This window comes from Dendrobates tinctorius, unplaced genomic scaffold (assembly GCF_039654945.1).
Source record: "Dendrobates tinctorius isolate UK_male_01 unplaced genomic scaffold, ASM3965494v1 ptg000083l, whole genome shotgun sequence".
NCBI classification, from domain to species: Eukaryota; Metazoa; Chordata; class Amphibia; order Anura; family Dendrobatidae; genus Dendrobates; species Dendrobates tinctorius.
Window position 1 is genome coordinate 15,827,235 of NW_027361751.1, and position 23,926 is coordinate 15,851,160.

Here is a 23,926-nt window from a genome sequence, read left to right on the forward strand (position 1 = left end):
CTCCTGTCCAGCATTACACAGACACCCCATTGATGTGAATAGGCACCGTGGTGGCGCCGCAGGGAAATGAAAGCCTTGATGCCAGAGTCTGCACAGTGGGGTTACCCAGGTGGTTAGGAGAGAAGACTGGAAATCAGTCCTCTTATGACATAATATAGATTTTTGGTTTTTTGGGGGAGGGGGGGTGTTTTTTATTTATATATATATATATATATTTATTTTTTTTTTTAACTCTACTAATTTCTGCTTTTTTTCTTCAGCCGCAACCGGCAAAAGTGAAAATGCCGACTACAGCTCCAAGCACACAGCCGGCTATAATGAAGCCAACAGAGGAGCCTCCTGCTTACACACAGATTGCAAAGGTAGTATGTGGTCTAATGATGGAGGGAATGTCAGCGTAGGAGTGTTATCTGCAGATTCTGGTCCTGCTTAGTAAATAATGCTGAAACAGCAGGTGTCAATGAATCCTGTAAGTCTTTTTTTTTTTTTTTTTTTTTGAGGGGCAAACGAGATAATGTAATAAACAGATCCATTACATAACTGCTGCAGAAAGACCCTATTGATTATTGTGGGGGGGGCCTTCTATGCTTTATGGCTCTGCTTTTAGAACAGAGAAAGAGGGCATGATACAGAACTTTCTCTTCCATTCCCAAAACAAAACCCAAGCGGACCCAGCAACTATCACTGGGGCCCCAATGCTTTTGCTGGTATCAGTTATGGTTATGCAGCAGTTCCAACAGACTGCTATACAGGGTCCGTAGTTTGTGAGTTTGTCCTGCGCTCTGTGCACAGACTGCTTTATGGGGTCCATAATCGGTGAGCTTGTCCTTCCTGTGTGCACAGACTGCTGTACAGGGTTGGTAGTCTGTGAGCTTGTCCTTCCTGTGTGCACAGACTGCTGTATGGGGTCCATAATCTGTGAGCTTGTCCTTCCTGTGTGCACAGACTGCTGTACGGGGTTGGTAGTCTGTGAGCTTGTCCTCCCTGTGTGCACAGACTGCTGTATGGGGTTCATAGTCTGTGAGCTTGTCCTCCCTGTGTGCACAGACTGTATGGGGTTCATAATCTGTGAGCTTGTCCTCCCTGTGTGCACAGACTGTATGGGGTTCATAGTCTGCGAGCTTGTCCTCCCTGTGTGCACAGACTGCTGTACGGGGTTGGTAGTCTGTGAGCTTGTCCTCCCTGTGTGCTCAGACTGCTGTATGGGGTTCATAGTCTGTGAGCTTGTCCTCCCTGTGTGCACAGACTGTATGGGGTTCATAATCTGCGAGCTTGTCCTCCCTGTGTGCACAGACTGCTGTACAGGGTTGGTAGTCTGTGAGCTTGTCCTCCCTGTGTGCACAGACTGCTGTATAGGGTTCATAGTCTGTGAGCTTGTCCTCCCTGTGTGCTCAGACTGCTGTATGGGGTTCATAGTCTGTGAGCTTGTCCTCCCTGTGTGCACAGACTGTATGGGGTTCATAATCTGCGAGCTTGTCCTCCCTGTGTGCACAGACTGCTGTACAGGGTTGGTAGTCTGTGAGCTTGTCCTCCCTGTGTGCACAGACTGCTGTATAGGGTTCATAGTCTGTGAGCTTGTCCTTCCTGTGTGCACAGACTGCTGTATGGGGTTCGTAGTCTGTGAGCTTGTCCTCCCTGTGTGCACAGACTTCTGTATGGGGTTCATAGTCTGTGAGCTTGTCCTTCCTGTGTGCACAGACTGCTGTACGGGGTTCATAGTCTGTGAGCTTGTCCTCCCTGTGTGCACAGACTGCTGTACGGGGTTGGTAGTCTGTGAGCTTGTCCTCCCTGTGTGCACAGACTGCTATATGGGGTTCATAGTCTGTGAGCTTGTCCTTCCTGTGTGCACAGACTGCTGTACGGGGTTCATAGTCTGTGAGCTTGTCCTTCCTGTGTGCACAGACTGCTGTACGGGGTTCGTAGTCTGTGAGCTTGTCCTCCCTGTGTGCACAGACTGCTGTACGGGGTTGGTAGTCTGTGAGCTTGTCCTCCCTGTGTGCTCAGACTGCTGTATGGGGTTCATAGTCTGTGAGCTTGTCCTTCCTGTGTGCACAGACTGCTGTACGGGGTTGGTAGTCTGTGAGCTTGTCCTTCCTGTGTGCACAGACTTCTGTATGGGGTTCATAGTCTGTGAGCTTGTCCTTCCTGTGTGCACAGACTGCTGTACGGGGTTGGTAGTCTGTGAGCTTGTCCTTCCTGTGTGCACAGACTGCTATATGGGGTTCGTAGTCTGTGAGCTTGTCCTTCTTGTGTGCACAGACTGCTGTGCGGGGTTCGTAGTCTGTGAGCTTGTCCTCCGTGTGTGCACAGACTGCTGTACGGGGTTCGTAGTCTGTGAGCTTGTCCTGCGCTCTGTGTACAGACACATTCTCCACAGGTAACAGAAAATCCAGTTTCTGTCAGGTGTGCCTGAAATAATGGCTGTACGTAAAATTCTACGTTATTCCATAATTCCTGTTGCCTCTTTTGGGTCTCTACGCCTAAGTAACATTTGCAAAATCTACTGCCATATGACCCCCCCCCCCCCCATTATGGCTCATACACTGAAGTCTGTAGATGCCATAATGGTTTCATTAAAATCTCTGGTTGTCAGTTTCATTAGCACAGGGTCTTTTCAGGGGCTTTTTGGTAAATGATTATGAAAATCCTTTTAAGAGCCACTTAACATTTTATGTGTTAAATTCTCTTAAGGAACATGCTATAACTCAAGCCGAGCTACTGAAGCGCCAGGAAGAGCTGGAAAGGAAAGCAGCAGAGCTAGACCGCAGGGAGCGGGAGATTCAGAGCCTGAACCAACCAGGAGGCGAGTACAACGTTTAGCTGTCTATGCCCATCACTAGTTAAAGGGCTTGTTCAGGATCAAAAAAATGTAGCTCCTTTCTTGCAAAAATGGTGCCACACTTATCTGTGAGTTGTGTCTGGTGTTGCTTGTAACCTCCTTTCTATTCTTGAAGGAAAACTGCATTACGGGACCCAGCCCCTGGACTAGTGAGGCACAGTCTCTCGGAGATCAGCCATGCTTCCCCAATCCCGTACAACCCTTTTACATCTTTCCTAACTGCTGATTGTACAAAAGCACAACCAGTCATTGAAGAAAAAGTGATGATTTCACTTTACCAGGAGAGTTATGTGAATTTAGCTAGAAAGGTGCAGTGAATTCAGAAATATTATAGACTAGAGTATTAAAACCACTGACAGAATAAGTGAATAACATTATTTTGTGACAGTGGTGCCAATCATGGGAGGGTGGACATTAACCATAAAGTGAACTTGTATGCCCCAATTCATCAAGACTGGCATGTTTTAGTCAGAGGCGCCTGATTCATTAACAGGCCCACATCAATTAATGAATCGGAAGCATCTCTCAAGTGTCGTGCAAATAGCCACCAATCTTATACAAGTCAGGGACTGGAGTAAGATTTCTGGCATAACTCACGCCACTGCTCAATACTAATTGGACAAGATATGGTGTCACTCACCAGCTCGAGTCTCTTTGTCGGAGTTGAGCGACACTCACGTGAGAACACCAAGAGTTGCTTAATTTTTGCGAACTGCGGCTTTGAAAAGAAGCAAAATTTTGCACAATGTAATTTACAAGATTATTCTGTCCTTCATTTTGATGAATCGGGGCCATAGTCCTTAGTTTATCTTGGAAGGAGTAAAAATGGGCAAGTGGAATGATCTGAGCAACATTAACATTGTGATTCTCTAAAAAACTGGGTCAGAAAACCTCCAAAACATCAGATTTGTGGTACAGTGGTTAGTACCTACCGAAAGTGATCACAAGGACATGGTCATGGGTGCCCAAGGCTTACTGATGTGTGTGGGCATCGAAGGATTACTCATCTCGTCTAATCCCGCAGAATAGCGACGCCAGATCAAGACTTTTTCAACAATTTGTTAGTTATGATAGAAAGCTGTCAGATGGACAAAAACATTCGCCGACCCTTTGTCTGCTGTCACCTAGGTAGCAGCTGCACCAGGAAATGCAGAGTTCCTCAACCATCGCTCAAACACCAACATCCTGGGCGCCTCTTGTGATTCCTAGGCCTCAGTGACATTATGGCACACTGCATGTCATGACGTTGCGTGAGACCTAGTCATTAGACCTCACATGATTTCAGGACATTGCAAGAACCTAGTAAACACAAGAGAAGCCCAAGATGCCAGCATTCGAATGCCATCTGAGGATGCTCGCACTGTGCTGATCCGGATGGCTGTCACACGGTACTGATGTAGATATCCGACCAAGGTCCTGCAGGTCTATTTTTGCATTTACCTGTAGAGTGGTCTGAGGGCCCATGCTGGACCCGGAGTGCCATCTAAAGCATCTACTAATGGACACATGAACATCTGAACTGAATCATGGTGCAATAGAATAAGGCTCCCTGATCTGTTGAATTATGTTTCCTTGTAAATCCTATGGATGGTCTGGTCCGTGTACTTTCTTACCTGGGGAAGAGATGGCTACAGGCTGTATTATGGGAAGAAGGCAATGTGATCACATCGGCAATGTGCTGCTGGAAAACACATTGGGTCTTGGCATTCATGTAGATGTTGACTTGACATGTGACACCTACATAAACATTGTTGCAGAGCCAAATACCTTCCCTCACTATAAAGTGTTCAAATTCCAGAATTCTCAGTCCTCTTGAGAACCTGTGGGATTGGCTGGAGTATGAAGTCCTATCCAGGAGGGCTGCATCTCACACATAAAGGATCTGCTAATGTTTTGGTGACAGATACCACCAGACATCTTCATAGATGTTATGACTCCAAGCCTCGATAGGTTATAGCGGTTTGGCATCATGATGCGGACTTTCCTGATATGAGGCAGGTGTTTTTAATGTAGTGGCTGATCATTGCAGAGATACCTTGTCTTCTCACCATTCTCATCCATTCCTGTATGGCACAGTCCCAGTTGGTATCTTTCACCTTCATTTCTATTATAATACTAGATGTACTAAATACCTGTCATTCATCTTGAAAGGTGTGTGTAAATGAGGTTTAACACACTCTTCTCCCAATGTGAACGAGAGCGGGGCTGGAATATCCAATGACTCTGCACTACCACACTCTGCCAGCAAGCGAAAATGGCGCTATTTCCTCCCAGGTCCCCAAATATATATCTGCAATTACAAGGTGAACCTAGGAAATAAACAAAGCGTCTACTTTAGTTGATGGTTCGGATATTGGCCATTTTCATGCTCGCGTTAGTCACATTGCAGCTTTATTGGTCATCAAATAACATCTTGTTTGTTCCCGTATCTTTTTATATTTCAGGAAGAAGAAACAATTGGCCTCCCCTACCGGCAAATTTTCCTGTTGGTCCATGTTTTTACCAAGATTTCTCGGTGGATATTCCTGTGGAATTTCAGAAAACTGTAAAGATTATGTACTATCTATGGATGTGTAAGTGCTGTGTTCACAAGATACGGCCGCCCGCTAGCATGTCTCCTGCAAACAATAGACAATATGTCTTTCTAAAGTGGGACTCCGGCTGAGAGCTCCCTGATATATTGTTATAAGCGGAATCATTCCTGTTAGTGGCAGCAGATCTGAAAATAGAGCAGCGCACCGAGGGGAATATCGGATGCTATCGACTTCCAGATTAGGTAGAAAACACTTTGTTAGGCATTTCCCGCTGTTCCTTTTCATTTGTAAGTTCTAAGATATAGTAACAAACAGAACTTTCTCACATTACAATGTTCATTGTGAATTTGGCCTGTGGGATTGGGTTTTTCTACATACAGAGCCATGAGGTCTCAAAATGCACATCCATGGTGGAAGTCTCAAGGCCCCTATACACATTAGACGGCTGTCATTTTGCCGACCGCTACCTTCCTCGACTTTTTTATTCATAGGAACGCTCGACTTAGCACGTCTCTGCCTCTCCGAGAGAGCCACTGCAGCATCAGGCTTATCGGCTGTTGGCAATTCATTAAGACTGATCCTTCTCCTCCCAAGAACATCTGGGGAGTCAAGAGGCCACCACACACATTAGACTGTTGGCCATTGCTGCTGATATTGATGCTTTTGGCTGACTTTAGGCCTCTAGATTATGCCTCAGATTTCTGCTATGGATTCTCTGGAATATTAGTGTCTGAGCTTTCTCTCCTTCTTTTGCCCACGAGGATATTGTAAATCATGTCACTCTGAGGGCAAAAGAGTTTAGAATCTGATTCAGGACACAGTGGACATAGAGGATTTCAACCCAAAGCATAAAGACCCAGTTTTGTCTCATGATGTTATGGCATATTTATTATTTTTACCGTAATATTATTGGAAGAGGTCCAACCACTGAGACCAAGACAGGTTATGAGAATTGCTTTTGTTCCCGTCCTCCAAGAAACCCTTATTTCATAATAATAATCTTTATATAGCGCCAACATATTCCGCAGCACTTTACAGTTTAACAGTTTCAAAACACAAGTCATAAGTAACAACGTTAACAATACAATACTTAAAGCAAAATAAGATGAAATAAGACGACCCTGCTCGTTAGAGCTTACAATGTACAATGAGGTGAGGGAGATACAAAGTACAGGTGTGTATTTACAATGGTGTATTTACAATGATGGTCCAGCCATCTTGAGGGAGTGAGGGATAGATGGAGATAGTGAATGGGCTACACATGCACACTTACACTTCGAATGACTTTGATTAGTGAACGTGGTAGGCTGCTCTGAACAAATGTGTTTTGATGGAGCGCCTGAAACTATGCAAATTGTGGATAGTCCTAATTTCTTGGGGGTAGAGCATTCCAGAGGATTGGCGCAGTGCGGGAGAAGTCTTGGAGTCGGGAGTGGGAGGTACGGACTAGTGCAGAGGTTAGTTGAAAGCCGTTTGCAGAGCGCAGCGGTCGGTTAGGCCGATAGAAATGAGGGAGGAGATGTAGGGGGGTGCTGCACTGTGGAGAGCTTTGTGGGTGAGAACAATTACTTTGAATAGGATCCTATAATGAATGGGCAGCCAATGTAAGGACTGGCAAAGAGTGGACGTGTCTGAGTACCGATTAGCCAGATGGATGACCCTGGCTGCTGCATTAAGTATGGACTGGAGAGGGGATAGTCGAGTAACGGGGAGGCCAATTAATAGAGCGTTGCAGTAGTCCAGGCGGGAGTGGATCAGTGCTACAGTGAGGGTTTTTGTTGTTTCCATGGTGAGAAAAGGGCAGATTCTAGAGATGTTCTTTAGGTGTAAGCGGCAAGAGCAGGCAAGAGATTGTATATGGGATGTGAAGTAGAGATTGGTGTCAAACATAACACCCAGACAGCGCGCCTGCTGCTGGGGTGTTATTGTGGTGCCACCCACATAGAGGGAAATGTCCGATCTAGGGAGGTTAGTAGACAGCGGGAGCAGAAGAAGTTCAGTTTTGGAGAGGTTGAGTTTCAGATAGAGAGCGGACATGATGTTGGAGACTGTGGACAGACAGTCATTGGCGTTCTGTAGTACAGCGGGGGTGAGGTTGGGGAATGACGTATATAGTTGTGTGTCATGAGCATAAAGATGGTACTGAAAGCCAAATCTGCTGATGGTCTGTCCAGTTGGGGCTGTGTAGAGAGAAGAGAAGGGGGCCAAGGACTGAGCCCTGAGGTACCCCGACAGAGAGAGGAAGAGGAGATGATGTGAAGCCAGAGAACAAAACACTGAAGGAGTGGTCAGAAAGATAGGAAGAGAACCAGGAGAGAGCAGTGTCCTTAAGGCCTAGTGACTGGAGTGTAGAGAGTAGGAGACGGTGGTCAACAGTGCCAAAAGCTGCAGGTAGGTCGAAGAATGAGCAGAGAGTGGTCACCGTTACGTTTTGCTATCAAAAGGTCATTGGTCACTTTGAGTGCAGTTTCAGTCTAATGTAGGGGGTGGAAGCCGGACTGTGAAGGGTCTAGGAGGGAGTGAGTGAAGAGGTAACGGGTAAGGCGAGAGTAGACTACGCTCTCCAAAAGTTTAGAGATGAAGGGGAGATTGGAGACTGGTCTGTAGTTGTTTGTGCAGGATGGGTCGAGAGCGGGTTTCTTTAGTAATGGAGTAACGATGGCGTGTTTGAAGGAGGATGGGAAAATACCCGATGAGAGGAAGAGATTAAAGATTGCAGTTAGGCGAGTAGTGACGACTGGAGGAGATGTGAGAGAATGCGGTCGGTAGTGCATGTAGTTAGACGAGAGGAAGAGAGGAGTCTGGAGACTTCTGCTGTGATGGGATCAAATGTGGAACGTGAGCCAGGGGACATGCAGGAAGGGATGGGAGTCACAGCACTTGGTGGTTGGGAGCAGATTTCCTGACGGATATTATCTATTTTTTCTATAAAGTGGGAGGCCAGGTCATCAGCACAAATGTCTGTGATAAGGGCTTGTGCTTTTGGCCTGAGGAGGGAGTGAAAAGTGTCAAAGTTTCTTGGGGTTGTGGCTAGTGAGGAGATCAGGGTGGTGAAGTAGGTCTGTTTGGCGAGGTGAAGGGCAGAGTTATAGGTTCTTAATGATAAGCACTAGATAATCTTTTAACTTTTTGATACTTTTTTGGGTGAAAAATTGATGAAAACCCTCTGATGTTCTCTGAACCCTTAACACATTTTTTGTGTAAGCTTAAAGTCGTGAACATTTCTGAGGAATCGCAGCACGCATTATTCTCTTCTGTACTTTGAATGAGACTCACCCATTTAACTCTAGGTGCGCACACAAAATTGGATCCCGTGCGGACCATCTGTATTGCATCTGATTATTAGGGATACCCTGCCATTATTAACATAGGAAATGTTTTATATATATATATATATATATATATATATATATATATATATATATATATTGATTGCATAAAAACGAATATCACGCAGATGTATCAAACAATGACCATACGGATGAAAAATAGTCTGTTTTTTCTTAACTTTTGCATGATCTTGTGAACCCCTGCCATACACCGAGGAGAGTCTAGCAGCAGCTGTGTATGAGAATTTGCGTATCACTGTCATTTCTCTGTTAGGTCAAACAAAACATTACAATTCCTTAATTGGAGTCATGAAAGTAGAGGCCAGATGATGTAATTTGGCATAAGACCTTTTGCTCATTCTAACCTCACTGCCTTGACTGTATAGAATTCAATTTTTGGACCATTTCGTTGTGATTTAGTAGATGACTATATAAGAAAAAGGCATCATTGACATACATGGACTTTGCACATCTTGAACTTTTGTCAAAGATGCACAATATGTATGTACATTTAATAAATGTCTTGCCCAAGTGGAGCTGTAACTATTTTTTTTCTTTTTGTGTTTATACTACCTTACACTTTAGAGCAAAATTGCATGACAGCGTCCATAGCTGTAGTCTTTTTCTGCTTTTACTTTCCTGTATGTTGACTCATTCTTATTTCCCGCAGTCCATACAGTCACCCTCTTTGTAAATATCTTTGGTTGTCTGGCGTGGTTCTGCGTCGATACAGGTCGAGGTGTTGACTTTGGATTGGCCATCCTGTGGTTTTTGCTATTCACACCATGCTCCTTTGTTTGCTGGTACAGACCACTGTATGGAGCCTTCAGGTAAGGTCATATTTTCAGCTGCTTATTAAAGGGGTTATCCAAGATAACAAAAATGCTGCATACAGGCAACAATTAAAGGAGTTGTCCGGTCTTTTGGTAAGTCTTCAGTAACTCTCTGTGACAGTTGGCTTCACCAGTATTGCCAGTGAGACAGCGGGCAATCATGTGACCGCAAGTATGAGATTTGCAAACATGCAGTCACATGCCAACTAGACATACTCTGCCTCTCTCAATTCACTTATCTCAAGACAAGCCAAGTATTACTAGTTGGAATGTGATCATAGTATGCAAATCGTATACTTGCAGCCACATGACTGCCTGCTCTTTCCCGATCAATACTTGTGAATCTAGACAGCATGGGGATATGCACTATGTACATTGTGACTGTAGGCCTTTATTAGAAGATCAGACAATTCTTTTAATGCTCACCCTTTTGCTTCCTTTCTATGATCTGTGTCCTCCATGTTGTCTGCTAGTCTTTTATTTACCTTGGTTGCAGACCTCACGTCCCAATCACTGGCCAATGATTGGCTTCAGTGATCCCGTGGGTTAAACAGGCTTTGAAGAGATACTGATGTACAAAGTAAAATGTTGAATATATACAGTGGCTTGCAAAAATATTCACCCCCTCCTCACACCCTTGGCATTTTTTTTGTATTTTACTACCTCACAACCTGAAATTTCAGTTTACAGGTTTTTTTTGGTTTTTTTTTTTAAGGGTTTGTAAAGAACATGCGTACAATTGTGAACATTTGATTTGGGTTTTTTTGGGAAGCAAATAACAACGTAGGACAAAATAGCTGAAAAATTCAGTATGCATAACTATTCACCCCCCTGAAGTAAGTACTTTGTAGAGACTCCTTTTGCTGCAATTCGCTTTGGATAAGTCGCTATGAGCTTTCCACATCTTGCCACTGGAATTTTTACCTATTCCTCAAGGCAAAACTTCTCCAGCTCATTTAAGTTAGATATTTTCTTCTGGTGAACAGCAATCTTAAACGCTAACCATTGTTTCTCAAGTGGATTAAGGTCTGGGCTCTGTCTAGGCCACTCCAAAACATTTATTCCTTTCCCTTTAAACCATTCGTGTGTTGCTTTAGCAGTATGCTTTGGCTCATTGTCTTGTTGGAAGGTGAACCTCCGTCCCAGTCTCAAATCACTGACAGACTGAAACAGGCTTAGCTCAAGAATATCCCTGTATTTCGCACCATCCATCTTCCCCTTGACTGTGACCATTTTGCCTGTCCCTGCTGTCGAAAAATATACCCACAGTATGATGCTGCCGCCACAATGTTTCACTGTGGGGATGGTGTTCTTGGGGCGATGAACTGTATTAATAGAAAAAGGGTATAGTCAGCTTACCATAGCCTGTGTTCTGACTCCCTGATGCCAGCCAATGCCTCGCATGGATCTGGTAGGGCAGTCTTATGGTTCAAAAGAAAAAATGAAATGATCCAGCGGTATATAGTGCCCGACATAATGTTTTTTCAATTCTTTTAATAACTATGGAATAAAAGTTATTTTTTTATCCCACTTACGCCTACCGATTAGCTGTGTTGGTTTGGCATAACATTTACCTTGGTGGCCAAAAGGTTCAATTTTGGTCTTATCTGACCACAGCACCGTCCTCCATACATTTAGACAGTCTCCCACATGTCTTTTGGCAAACTCAAAACAAGCCTTACAATTTTTATGTGTAACTAAAGGCTTCTTTCTGCTCACTCTTCCGTAAAGGCCACAGGTCTAACTGTACAGCATAATATGTATGGACAGATACTCCAGTCTCTGCTTGGGAACTCTGCAACTTTAAAGTAACCTTTGGTCTCTGTGCTGCCTCTCTGATTATTGCCCTCCTTGCCCGCTCTGAGAGTTTTGGTGGCGGCTCTCTTGGCAGGTTTGTTGCGGTAGCATGTTCTTTACATTTTATGATAATGGATTTGATGGTGCTCTTGGGGGATCATTAGACATATTTTTTTATAACACAACCCTGGCTTGTACTTCTGAACAACTTTGTCCTTGACTTTTTTGGAGATCTCCTTGGTGGTGGTGTTTGGTGCCTCTTGCTTAATGGTGTTGCAGCCTCTGTTTCCTTTCAGAAAAGCTTAGGTTGCACACAGGTGGACTTCCTTTCACTAAGCATGTGACTTATGAAAACAATTGCTTGCACCAAAACTTTTTAGGGGACCAGCTTAGACTATTTTGTGCTGATGTATCACACACAAATCAGATATTATTTAACCAAAGGTTGTAATGTAACAAAAGGTATAAAGCCAAGGGGTTGAATACTTTCACAAGCCAATGTACTTACTTATTCTTCATGTATTGCCTGGGTGCAGCTTTTTTTTAAGCCTCTTATCCTACTTTCCATTTATTCACTTATGTATTTCAATGTTAGTTACATAGTCACGTTTGTCAATACTTTTTTCCCAAGGTAATTCTGTATGGATGGTATTTATATTGGGAAAGTCTGGAGGGGGAAAAAAATCTACAATTTTCGTCTAAACTTTTATTGTAGACAGGCCTGTAGTCTCCTGTGAACTCCTTTCCATAAATCGGTTGCTTCCATTTTGTATGTCTCAGCATCAGTAGATGATTTCCAGTTCTGCCCATACCGCAGACAGTCGGCACACTTCCTTTAAAGCGAAAACACATTTTTTCTTGGCTTGGGAACTGTATACATTTTGTTCCTTTATCACATGGCACAAATCCATGTATATAAAGCGTAAGATTCTGCATATATAGCAGAATATGTTCCATAACTGAGCAATTTCTGGCTTGTTAATATGGGCTGTAAATTCTGCTAAGCGTCACGCGCTTGTCCTGTTTATTAAATGCAGCTTATTGGAGAAGAATAGGCAAGTTGTGTCCTGTGTGCTGAAATTCTGCCTCATTCTATGTCACCCAATAGGTCGCAATAGGACAGGGGTTGCCGCTACTCTGATATCCCTTTCTCAATTTTTATATTCCCCCACATAGGGTACTAACGCCTTATACTGTGCTCCAGTTCCAGCGATGGCGGCGCTTAGTCTCGCGTGACGTTATTGTGCCATACTATCCCGGGCGCCAGTCGGTGACCACTCCACTCTCACTTCCTTCAGATGTTGCTGACATTTGGAAACAATCCAGCCGCAGCTCTCGCTTCTTCCAGATGTCTGTCTGTCCGAAGGAAGTGAGATCTGCTGATTAGCTGCAGCGATCACATGGAATAATAACGTCACGCGAAACCTGACGCCGGAACGGTCCCAGCACCATAGGCAAGTAAAAGGTATTTGTATTCTGCGTGGGGGGTGGGGTTGTAATTGAGAAGAGGTTGTCTGAGTAGTATACTACAACTTTAAAGGCATATTCCAAGTGGTATACAGTTTTTCTACTGTTTTTTTTTTTTTTTTTTTTTTTTTTTTTGTTTCGTTTTATAAAGCAAAGTCAGCATCATTTTTACCACCTCTGTCGGGTTTACGGGAGTTTATAGATGTATTTCACCTTCACTGTTTAAAAAGCTATAATTTATTAATAATTGATAAGACACCCAAATCCCTACAGTGCAAGAGAACTAAACGTCAAGAAACAGATTTTCAATATGTCAGACCACTAATTTGATCTGATAAAGAGTTGTAGATAGTGTATACAAAAAAATACTGTCATCAGTACCAACAGGTCTGTCAATCAGATTGGGAATATCTGTATTGTCAGATCAGTGCTGGATTAAAGCAATATATGTATACACAGACAAGTTGGTGAATAAGGCCAGATTAATACTGGATAGAAAATTTGTGTAACCAGGTCAATACTGGTTTTTAAAGGGTTTATGCACGCACTTTTGTTCCCCTGTCTAAAATAAAATGATATATTTGACATTCACTGTTTGCGGTGTACATGTGAAGGCACCTGGGGTATGAGGGCAGTCTGTTTCTTACCGTGCTTGGATGTTTAGGCTGTGTGCACATGTTGCGGATTCTGCTGCAGATCCGCAGCGTTTCAGGCTCTGCGGGTCCGCAGCAGATTTAGATGTGTTGTACAGAACCATTGTTTTCAATGGTAAACTGAAAAACGCTCTGCACATGCTGCGGATTTTTCCGCGGGTTACAATACGCTGCATTTCAATTCTTTGTGCAGATTCCGCTGCGGTTTCACACCTTATCCATTATGAGGTGTGAAACCGCAGATAAACCGCAGGACTTTTGTCCTGCGTTTTTTTCGACAAAATCCGCACAACCTAAAAACTACGTGTGCACATACCCTTAGCTCCATAGGACCAGAGTTTGTGGCTGTACTCCTGTATTGTGGCTGATCGTGCAGACAGGAGGGGACATTTCTCAGGACTACCACTTTCTCTTCTATGTACGATTTATTTGGAGTTGTTTTTCACTCGATGTCCTGTTGCTTTGATTCTCACATTGGTGCTCGTCTTTACAGGAGCGACAGTTCCTTCAGGTTCTTTGTATTCTTCTTTGTATACATCTGTCAGTTTGCCGTGCACGTTCTACAGGCAGCAGGGTTTAAAGGATGGGGAAACTGGTAAGTAACTCGCTATTTATTTGTAATTCACACAGATCATCAGGATCAGATTGGAGTGGGTCTGACACTCAAGACCTCTCATTGATCAGTTGGTATCCACTCCAGCAGCCACCAAATGTGAAAAGTCGGTGCAGACAAAAGAGCACCATGTATGGACTGTGTAGTGTTGAGAACTACAACTCTCGACAGCGGACACTACACCACGTCCCGGCTCTGTTTACATCCAGCTGCTGCCAGTGCTGAAAGCAGCTGATTGTGAGGGTGCCCAGTGCCGGACCACCACCAGTCCAACACTGATGACTTATTCGGTGTAATGTTGTCAAACACATAATGAACAGACAATTTAGTAATGGAAAAACCTCAAATGCAGGATAACGTTAAGAGCTTTTCCTTCGATATGTGGTGCAAAGCGGACAGATATCTAGTATTGACCTGTGTAATATGAATGTACTTGGGGAGAATTGTAGTATGTTGTATTCCTAATGTGCTTATTTACTTTTCTATTCATCTGATATGCCATGGTTAGCGAGCAGATCAATACAACAGTGTCCTTTCTGGTGGGCGCAATGTGACGACTAGCGGCCTAATCATCAACTTTGTGTTTTGCAGCGGTTGGATTTCTGCACTAACTGCTCTCAATGATAATATTCCCGTGGGGATCATGATGATTCTGATTGCCGCCCTTTTCACAGGTTCTGCAGTAGTATCACTAGCGATGTTTAAAAAGGTAAGACATGGAAATAGTAATATTGTAATATATTATCATGTAGCAAGACAGATCATGTCTTATTACAACTCCATTACTTCTAGAGCCAGCCAAGATCTGCTTTTTCTGCTCTTTTCCCTGTCAGTAGGTTTGCTCATTTCTTCTGTATGAATAGTAATATATTGGGCATAGTTTCTCTTTGACCATTGCGTAGCAAAGGCCGAAGGACACACTTGCCCTGCACATTCTGTTTATTTGCATATTTGCTGATTTTCTGAATCTACTCCATGAAGGAAATAAGTATTTAATCCCTTGCTGATTTTGTAAGTTTGCCCTCTGACAAAGACAAGAACAGTCTATAATTTTAAGAGTAGGTTAATTTTAACACTGAGAGAATATCAAAAATAAAATCCAGAAAATCGCATTGAATAAATTATATAAATGTATTTGCATTTTTCCAGTGAGAAATAAGTATTTGATCTCTCTGGCAAACAAAACTTATTACTTAGTGACAAAAACCTTGTTGGCAAGCACAGCAGTCAGACGTTTTTTGTAGTTGATGATGAGGTTTGCGCACATGTCAGGAGGAATTTTGGTCCACTCCTCTTTGCCGATCATCTCTAAATCATTAAGATTTTGAGGCTGTCACTTGGCAACTCGGAGCTTCAACTCCCTCCATAAGTTTTCAATGGGATTAAGGTCTGGAGACTGGCTTGGCCACTCCATGACCTTAATGTGCTTCTTTCTGAACCACTCCTTTGTTGCCTTGGCTATATGTTTTGGGTCATTGTCTTGCTGGAAGACTCAGCCATGACCTATTTTTAATGTCCTGGCATAGGGAAGGACGTTGTCGCTCAGGATTTACGATACATGGCTTCATCCATTCTCTCATTGATGCGGTGAAGTAGTCCTGTGCCCTTAGCAGAGAAACACCCCTAAAACCTAATATTTCCACCTCCATGCTTGACAGTGGGGACTGTGTTCTGTGGGTCATAGGCAGCATTTCTCTTCCTCCAAACACGGCAAGCTGAGTTAATGCCAAAGACCTCAATTTTTGTCTCCTCTGACCACAGCACCTTCTCCCAATTACTCACAGAATCATCCAGGTGTTCATTGGCAAACTTCAGACGGGCCTGCACATGTGCCTTCTTGAGCAGGGGGACCTTGCAGGCACTGCAGGATTTTAAACCTTTACATTGTAATGTGTTACCAATGGTTTTCTTGGTGACTGTGGTCCTAGCTGCCTTGAGATCATTAACAAGTTCCCCCTTTGTAGTTTTAGGCTGATCTCTCACCTTCCTCATGATCAAGGATACTCCACGAGGTGAGATTTTGCATGGTGCCCCAGATCGATGTCGATTGACAGTCATTTTGTATTTCTTTAATTTTTTTACTATTGCAACAGTTGCCTCCTTCTTACCCAGCGTCTTATGGTTTTGCAGCCCATTCCAGTTTTGTGCAGGTCTTTGATCTCGTCCCTGACATCCTTAGAATTGCCCATGTTGTAGAGGTTAGAGTCTGACTGATTAATTGAGTCTGTGGGCAGGAGTCTTTTATAAAAGGAGACTATGTAAGACAGCTGTCTTTAATGCAGGTAACGAGTTGATTAGGAGTGTCTAACTGGTGTGTAGGAGCCAGAGCTCTTAATGGTTGGTAGAGGATCAAATACTTATTTCTCACTGCAAAATGCAAATAAATTTATATAATTTATACAATGTGATTTTCTGGATTTTATTTTTGATATTCTATTTCTCAATGTTAAAATTAGCCTACCCTTAAAATTATAGACTGTTCATATCTTTGTCAGTGGGCAAACTTACAAAATCAGCAAGGGCTCAAATACTTATTTCCTTCACTGTATACAGAGTAACGTCCTTATTTTGTCCCTTGTGTCTTGGTCATGTCTTCCAGGTGCATGGACTGTACCGGACTACGGGTGCCAGCTTTGAGAAGGCCCAGCAAGAGTTTGCTACAGGCGTAATGTCTAACAAAACCGTGCAGACAGCTGCAGCCAATGCAGCCTCAACAGCTGCCAGCAGCGCTGCCCAGAATGCTTTCAAGGGTAACCAGATGTAAAGGCGCCCTCTGATGGCAACCATTACCACCGTCATCTCTCTTCAGTCACGCTCTTTTCCTCCAGCCGTGTTTTTCAATACCCACTAAAGACTTTAAATTGCACTTGCCATGTGTATCTGTTACATTTTAGCCCATGCTGTGCCAGGAATGAAAAAAACAAAAAATGGTTCTCCGGGCACGTTATGGGTCTATTGGTTGTGCATGGTGAAAATAATGATGCTGTTACTGGATCTCTTGTACACTCCCGTCCCTGAGGTCAGAACGCTCTGACCCAAACCCCGTCTAGATAAGTGGTGGGCATCTGTAGTGTGAGTATGGCATAACTAGATTGCAGTTGTCTTCAGGTCCTAACTGCGGAAGGTATTTGCTAATTATTAATGCACATATTTAGGTACTTTCCGATACACTTTTTGTTGGTACTTAGTCTCAAGTATAAAACACAGGATTAATCTGAATTTGTAGAAGTGCTCGCTCGGGTACTAGTCGAGTCGGGGACGACCATTCATACCTGCACATAGTAAGTAGTTAGTGTCCTGGTATTTTTTTTTTTTTTTAAGTGAATTTTTACAGACAAAGCACAAATGATACCGTCATCTGATATAGTCCATAGATATGAAGCTGAAAGGGTGTTTTAACCCTGTGTTCCTTGGTCGGTATTCAATCCGAGTGTACCTCCGCTGGATTGGTGTGTACTTTGCATGGTCTGTGGTTGAGGCTAGCCATTAGGGCTGTATCAGTGTTTGTGCTGGCTTTCTTCATAGCCTTGGTGTTTTTGTGTGTTTGTGACATCTCATCTCTATTTTGCTGTTTTGTTATTTAATGCAGTGCATTGTTCTATTGCTTGGGTTTTTTTTAAGTAACTTCTAGTAGAAGTCCATTTTTTCCCCGTATTACATATTGAAACCTTCTTTACTGGCAGCCAAGACTGTTTCTGATTGTAGAATTACTGTATTAGCAGTCTTGGCCCCACCGGGAAGCCTGATGTTGTTGTCAGACTTTCTGGATTCCCGTGTCAGCAGGCTGTGCACGTTAAGCCGGTTATAATTGCATTAGGCTTTTTTCTCCTTTTTCAGTCATTGTGTAATAATGCACAGATTATCCTTAACTTTAAAGGTCGCTCTACCTATTAATAAGAGCGGGATTGGCAGACTATCCGATGTGTATAGTTGCATAGATCTTAAGGTTGAAGGTAGACGTAAGTCCATCTAATTCAACCTATAACCTAACATGTTGATCCAGAGGAAGGCAAAAACCCCATGGGGCGGACACTAATAGCTTCATACAGGGTAAAAATTCCTTCCTGACTCAACAAACGGCAATCAGACTAGGTCCCTCAGAATCTAGTACCTATAACCTGTAATTTTGTATTTTTCGGGGAAGGCATCCAGACCTCCTTGAATTTTACCAGTGGATCCACCATTACATCATCAATGAGGGGGGGTCTCTTGACTTTTCCCCTACAGATGATGTTGGGCAAGGTGGGGATCAGGCAGTCAACATTTAAACACCCTGATGCTGTTGTCCTCTAGGAGACAAGCCTCCGCCAGAGGGGTCTATCAGCGACTGTGTCTGCTCTCCCCATTGAAAACACATTAATGCTCTTCCAAGCCAAACAATCATTTTGTATCGGGGAAGTTGAGTGGGATAGTTGTCACATGTGAATGCCCAGTTTTAGACTTGTATCCTGGATAAAGGGGCTTCCAATGAATGTTTTCTCTGACATATCCCTGTGCAGGCCCAGTCTTCAGCTGAAAGAGCAGCTATGGTAGGACACCTTACACATGCAGATATTTCCAGGCAAGACAAACGGGAGCACATGGTACAAGGTACAGCTGTCCTCCCCAATGTTACGTCTGTCAGGAAACTCCTTTCTGAGCTGAATGTCTGTGCCTAAAGCTGGTCATAGAATGAGGAGAAAGTATAGATGAGGGTTTGTACTGTCTGGATTTCCCTGCTACCATGCAGGTTAGCTACAATACATGAGGCTGAGTAATGGCACAAGGGAGGTGAGCAATGCCCAGTGCCAGTGGTGCCTGACAACCTATGTGTACAGGGAAAGCAAAGTCATCAGGCAGGAATATAAATGTCCAAAACCTACAAGAGCCAAAATGAGCAAAAACCCTGCTATAACTAAATAAGTAAAAAGCAAAAGTGCATTTAAATAAGAGTTCTTAGTAATGCTGTTTTTGATCAAAAATAGCATAGAAGCCATCCCACCATCGACAAGGTGACTCTGACTGGGACGGTCCTACACTGTCTAATATTAAAAAACCTTACCGTGTGTCTAGGTTGTCCTCAATATAAATGTCCATAGCAGCCCTCGGGGGGAGAGACGCTGCATTATTGATGGGACCCATAAAATGTAAAGTTGAGCCTTAGATTCGCACAGTTCCTTCCTTTATAGAAGCAGATGGGTACAAGCTAGGGATAGGGTTATCCTCAACCCTAAATTGTATTAATTGTATTATTTACAGTGATATGTGTAGACGCTACAGCGATAACTGCATTCCCAGTATGTGATGATATATAGGTATCATTTAGTTTGGAATTAGGTCCTGTTAAGTCTTGGCTCCTGCCTTTTGTATTATATATGAGCAGTTCCAGGAAGAAACATGGAGGAACAATGCAGATCTACGGTAGTACTAGATGTTGATGGTGCTGGCCACTACATGTGTGGAGTGTATTGTTGGCGATGAGGGCTGCACCTTGGTGTATACAGTATACATTGTGTGTGTATAGCTGCCACATTTAGGGGCTGATGCCTGATGGGCTCGGGATCCCTGAATCGAATACAGTTCTAGCCATTTACACTAGGCAATGTTACTGTCGGGCTGCCCTCTCTTATGTACATTACTTGGGCTGTATACTGCAGGAGGAATGCATTATACCATCCCATGTCATCAGTATAAATCCGTCGTGTTGCAGAGGTAGGGCTCACACACTGTGTATTCAGGGTAGACCCTGTGATGACAAATGCATGAACTCTTATGAAGTTACTATTTTTTATTTCCTGTTTTGTAACCACCCACAGACATAGTCATAAGATTTTTCCAGGTCATTGCAAACCCATTAACCAACTATGCAAAGTATGTGCAACCGCGTAGGATAAACTGTGCACTCTGCGATGACGCCTGTGCAGTCGCATGCTCTTTGTTATCAGCTTGAATTTCATTAGATTTATCCCCAAAATCAAATTATTCCCTGCAGGAGTGATATGGGGAGCATTTAATGGGCATTGTGCTGTTATGCGTCGTAATCATCATTAGAGTCGTTAAGGGAAATGTGAACCTCAGTAAAGGGACAGTCGGGGCAAAAGCTGCAAATTCACCTCATTAAGGGGTATTCCCATCTCCAAGTTCCTATCCCAATATGTAGTAGGTGTAATAATAGTAGCAAATATTTCTAATTAAAAATGTATAGTTCTTCAGATTCACAATGTCGCTTCCTCATGTGCAGGCATTGCAGTAACTTAGGTATCCATGGTTACGACCACTGATATAGTGACAGTTACACAGTTCTTAGTGGTCGTAACTATGGATACCTAAGGTTCTTCAATGCCCCTGTATATGGTAAGCAATATAGCAAATCAGAAGAACTATACTATGTTTCTAATTGGAGATATTTCTTAATATTATTGTAACACCTACTACTGTTTATTGAGATAGGATCTTGGAGATGGGAGTACCCCTTTAAATTCCACTTTAACTTACCCAATTGTTCGTAGATCTGAGGAGCGCTATCCCAAATCTCCAGGGAAAATACACGTGACTTTGGATTTCATGTTACTGAGTAGTTTTAGCTGCATTCAGCTTGTGAATGTGAGTAGTATCGATCCATGGGTCAGTCACTACAAAAGCCCCAAAACTGCTCTGGCTGTGCTGGGTGACTTACTTTATATTGTGTGCTGAATGAGTCTTCAGCTTGGCTTCAGCCGACCATAGATAGATGATTGTCCCATATACTTGGGTTAATCTAACCTGCCAATTCTGTCCGGACCAGCTGACCAGTTATGTATGAGATGTTTGGCTGACGTTCCCACTTCCCGTCAGGAGCAAAAAGTAATCGGGACTGTTACATTTCCGTGTGCCCAATGTTTTGTTCTCAAGGGAGAAGAGCAATTCTCCAATGTCACACAGGCAGGCCGCGCTTAAAGGGGTTGTCCAGTTCAAATCTATGTCTGAATTCTTTCTGTGTTACTGCAAACTTAATGATTTGGACCGGACAACCCCTTTAATGATGCGCACTCAGCGATCTGTAATAGAATGCCCAGTGTGCATAGGCTGCCATTGTTCCTGGCAGGGTAGGTCCTGTTTACACAGAACTTTGTGCTGCTGAAAACTGTTACTTGTTGTGTAGCACAAAAGATCATTTCACACGTCAAGCGATTGGCAGCCTGTTACACTGAAAGCTTATCGTGAACTGAGCTTTCCTAGGAATTCTCGTTCTCACTCTTTCAGTGTAAATGGTTCCTAGCTTTCCCTTCTTTCTTGTTCTTCTGGTTTCAGGGGTTGTCCCATGTCGCCCATGGTATAATGTCTGGTAGACTCTGGTCCCCATGTTGGTACTCGCATCTTTGTTGAGGTCAGGTCCCTGCCGTTTCCCTCCGAGACTGTAGAAGTGGCTGTGCATGCAGGTCTCTTAATTTGTGTGAGAATCCCAAAAATTGCCAAGCAAATGTATATGAAATTGGACAACCCCTTTTAAGTTGTCTGTCTTAATCTATAATTATCTAGTGTCTTTTGCATTTTTTTACTCTCCTGTGAAGGCAGATATAACTATAATTTTGTTCTCAGCAGAGAGAGCCTGCTATGGAGGTGTCTGGTAATAGCTTATTGCCTCACTCCTCTCAAACAAGTGCTTGCCCGATCTAATCATGCAGCTGTATGGGGGGGAAGTCAGGTGAGATGGCTGCCAGGTGGACAGCTGCCTGACCGGCGGCTCCCTTGAGGCGTGTGGCCGGCGGCTCCCTTGAGGCGTGTGGCCGGCGGCTCCCTTGAGGCGTGTGGCCGGCGGCTCCCTTGAGGCGTGTGGCCGGCGGCTCCCTTGAGGCGTGTGGCCGGCGGCTCCCTTGAGGCGTGTGGCCGGCGGCTCCCTTGAGGAGTGTGGCCGGCGGCTCCCGTGAGGCGTGTGGCCGGCGGCTCCCTTGAGGCGTGTGGCCGGCGGCTCCCTTGAGGCGTGTGGCCGGCGGCTCCCTTGAGGCGTGTGGCCGGCGGCTCCCTTGAGGCGTGTGGCCGGCGGCTCCCTTGAGGCGTGTGGCCGGCGGCTCCCTTGAGGCGTGTGGCCGGCGGCTCCCTTGAGGCGTGTGGCCGGCGGCTCCCTTGAGGCGTGTGGCCGGCGGCTCCCTTGAGGCGTGTGGCCGGCTTTAGCCTTATATTTCTTTCTGTGACCGGCTGTATTGTCCCACCATAGGGCGCTAGTCCACTCTGCAGCCAAACACCCTCACAAGTACAAAGATTAGGTTTGTTTCTCTGTATTTTATTCTCCTGTGTGTGTATTGCATTGGAAATCCCAGTCATTATAATGGCTCACTACAGACAGACAAATGATTCAAAAAGGATTAAAAAATGTACAATTTCCCATTAATGACCTCTTGTGTGGGATTATCCCATATTTGACTTTTACGACACATTAGACATGTCCTAAAATTTCCCTACTTTAATTGATCTTGAGTAGTTCTACATGGTAACAGGAGGCAAAGAGCCCATGTATTGAATGTAATGCTGCAGCTATGTTGTGTCATAAAAGTGAATTATGAGACGCCCCCTGTAATGCGGCCAATGCACAATCTCATGGTTTGATATGAGAACAGATTAGAGATGAAGAATAGACTTGAAGTACCTGATCCGGGGTCCAGTTTGGTCCCTGGTAGCACCTAGATTAGAGCAGTGTTAACTTCTGTGCCCACAATGCTCTGCCTGGCATCCTGGGTGCCTCTGCCACTTACTAGGCCGCCACCATGTCACAACTTCATGCCCATGATGCCAGGTAGAGGGTTGCTGGAGTAAAAGTCTGCACTGCCTTCATCCGACTGGGGAACCAAACTGGATGTCGGACCAGGGTAACTGGAATCTTTATTTTTGCTCATGTCTAGATTGAATGTGATTTATGATGTTATACTTTGACTTTGTGCCTAAATGGATTATGACTGATTGTTCTATATTATGTCATCTGCTGTGCTCCTTCCATTAGCGCATGATCATCTAGCTACGCCTATATCTGAGGTTCCCTTCTTGAGATGACATCTTAGCCCTTTCCACCCAACCCTACCTTCTGCGATCCACAACTGACTGGTTAAATCAAAGACTCATCACTTGCATTGGAGGATTTTGTTCTCTGCACTGAATGTTTTCATTCTCCGTATGTATTACAGCGGCCCCCCTTGTTGCACACAGCGGCGGTCTCCGTGTAGGAAATAAAGGCCGTGTTTCTGAGCCGATAACAATCACTACCCTGGGAACCAGTGACCCTGACACATTGGTTAAGTAGGAGACGGCTGCTGTGGTGCAAATGGCGGGTCGCCTGGAATCGATGCAATCCAATCTAAACACTGGAATGTCGGCGCCCTCCAATATTTCTGTATTGTAATGCTTGGATTTTATTTATCTGAAGGATGTTTGTATATTTTGTAAATGACTAATATTTCGTTCCCATCACAGTTAAATAAACCATTGCCCTGTACAAACCTCCGCGCTCCCACTCTGTGTTGCATGTCTGAGTAGTTCAGATGTTTTGTATATTTATTGTATTAACACAGAGTGTCCTAGAATAAAAGTAATATTTACCAACCTGTGTCCTGGCATGTCTACAGGAGAACCGCACCACCATTCTCCTCGGGGTATTGTAGGGTGTGGAAAATGGAAAATTCATCCCTTTAAGGAGGAGCTGACCTCCCTCCTGACATGTCTGTTTATATCTAGGACATGCCTATGCACGGGGAATGCCTTATTAGCACTTTTATGTTATGGTGTTCCTCTTTTACTCCGCTGGGAAACGTATGACAAAAATTTCTGGGAAATTGTTAGTATTTACTAAGACGTGCTGATATGTGAGCGTTCACTTCAAAAGGGGTTGTAGAGTGTAATGGTCAGCTCCGTATG

At 43.9% G+C, this 23,926-nt stretch overlaps 1 protein-coding gene across 2 annotated transcripts in view; it reads left to right on the plus strand.

Annotated features, from left to right (window-relative positions):
* Positions 1–23,614, plus strand: part of SCAMP1 (secretory carrier membrane protein 1) — a 46,286-nt gene extending 22,672 nt beyond the window's left edge. For both annotated transcript variants that reach the window (XM_073584145.1, XM_073584147.1), the window contains exons 3-9: positions 261–362; positions 2,692–2,807; positions 5,288–5,412; positions 9,373–9,532; positions 13,946–14,047; positions 14,657–14,774; positions 16,665–23,614. In XM_073584145.1, the coding sequence (XP_073440246.1) occupies positions 261–362; positions 2,692–2,807; positions 5,288–5,412; positions 9,373–9,532; positions 13,946–14,047; positions 14,657–14,774; positions 16,665–16,829 (888 nt within the window). In that variant the 3' untranslated portion in view covers positions 16,830–23,614. The remainder of the gene's footprint in view (positions 1–260; positions 363–2,691; positions 2,808–5,287; positions 5,413–9,372; positions 9,533–13,945; positions 14,048–14,656; positions 14,775–16,664) is intronic.
* The last annotated feature ends 312 nt before the right edge of the window (positions 23,615–23,926 follow it).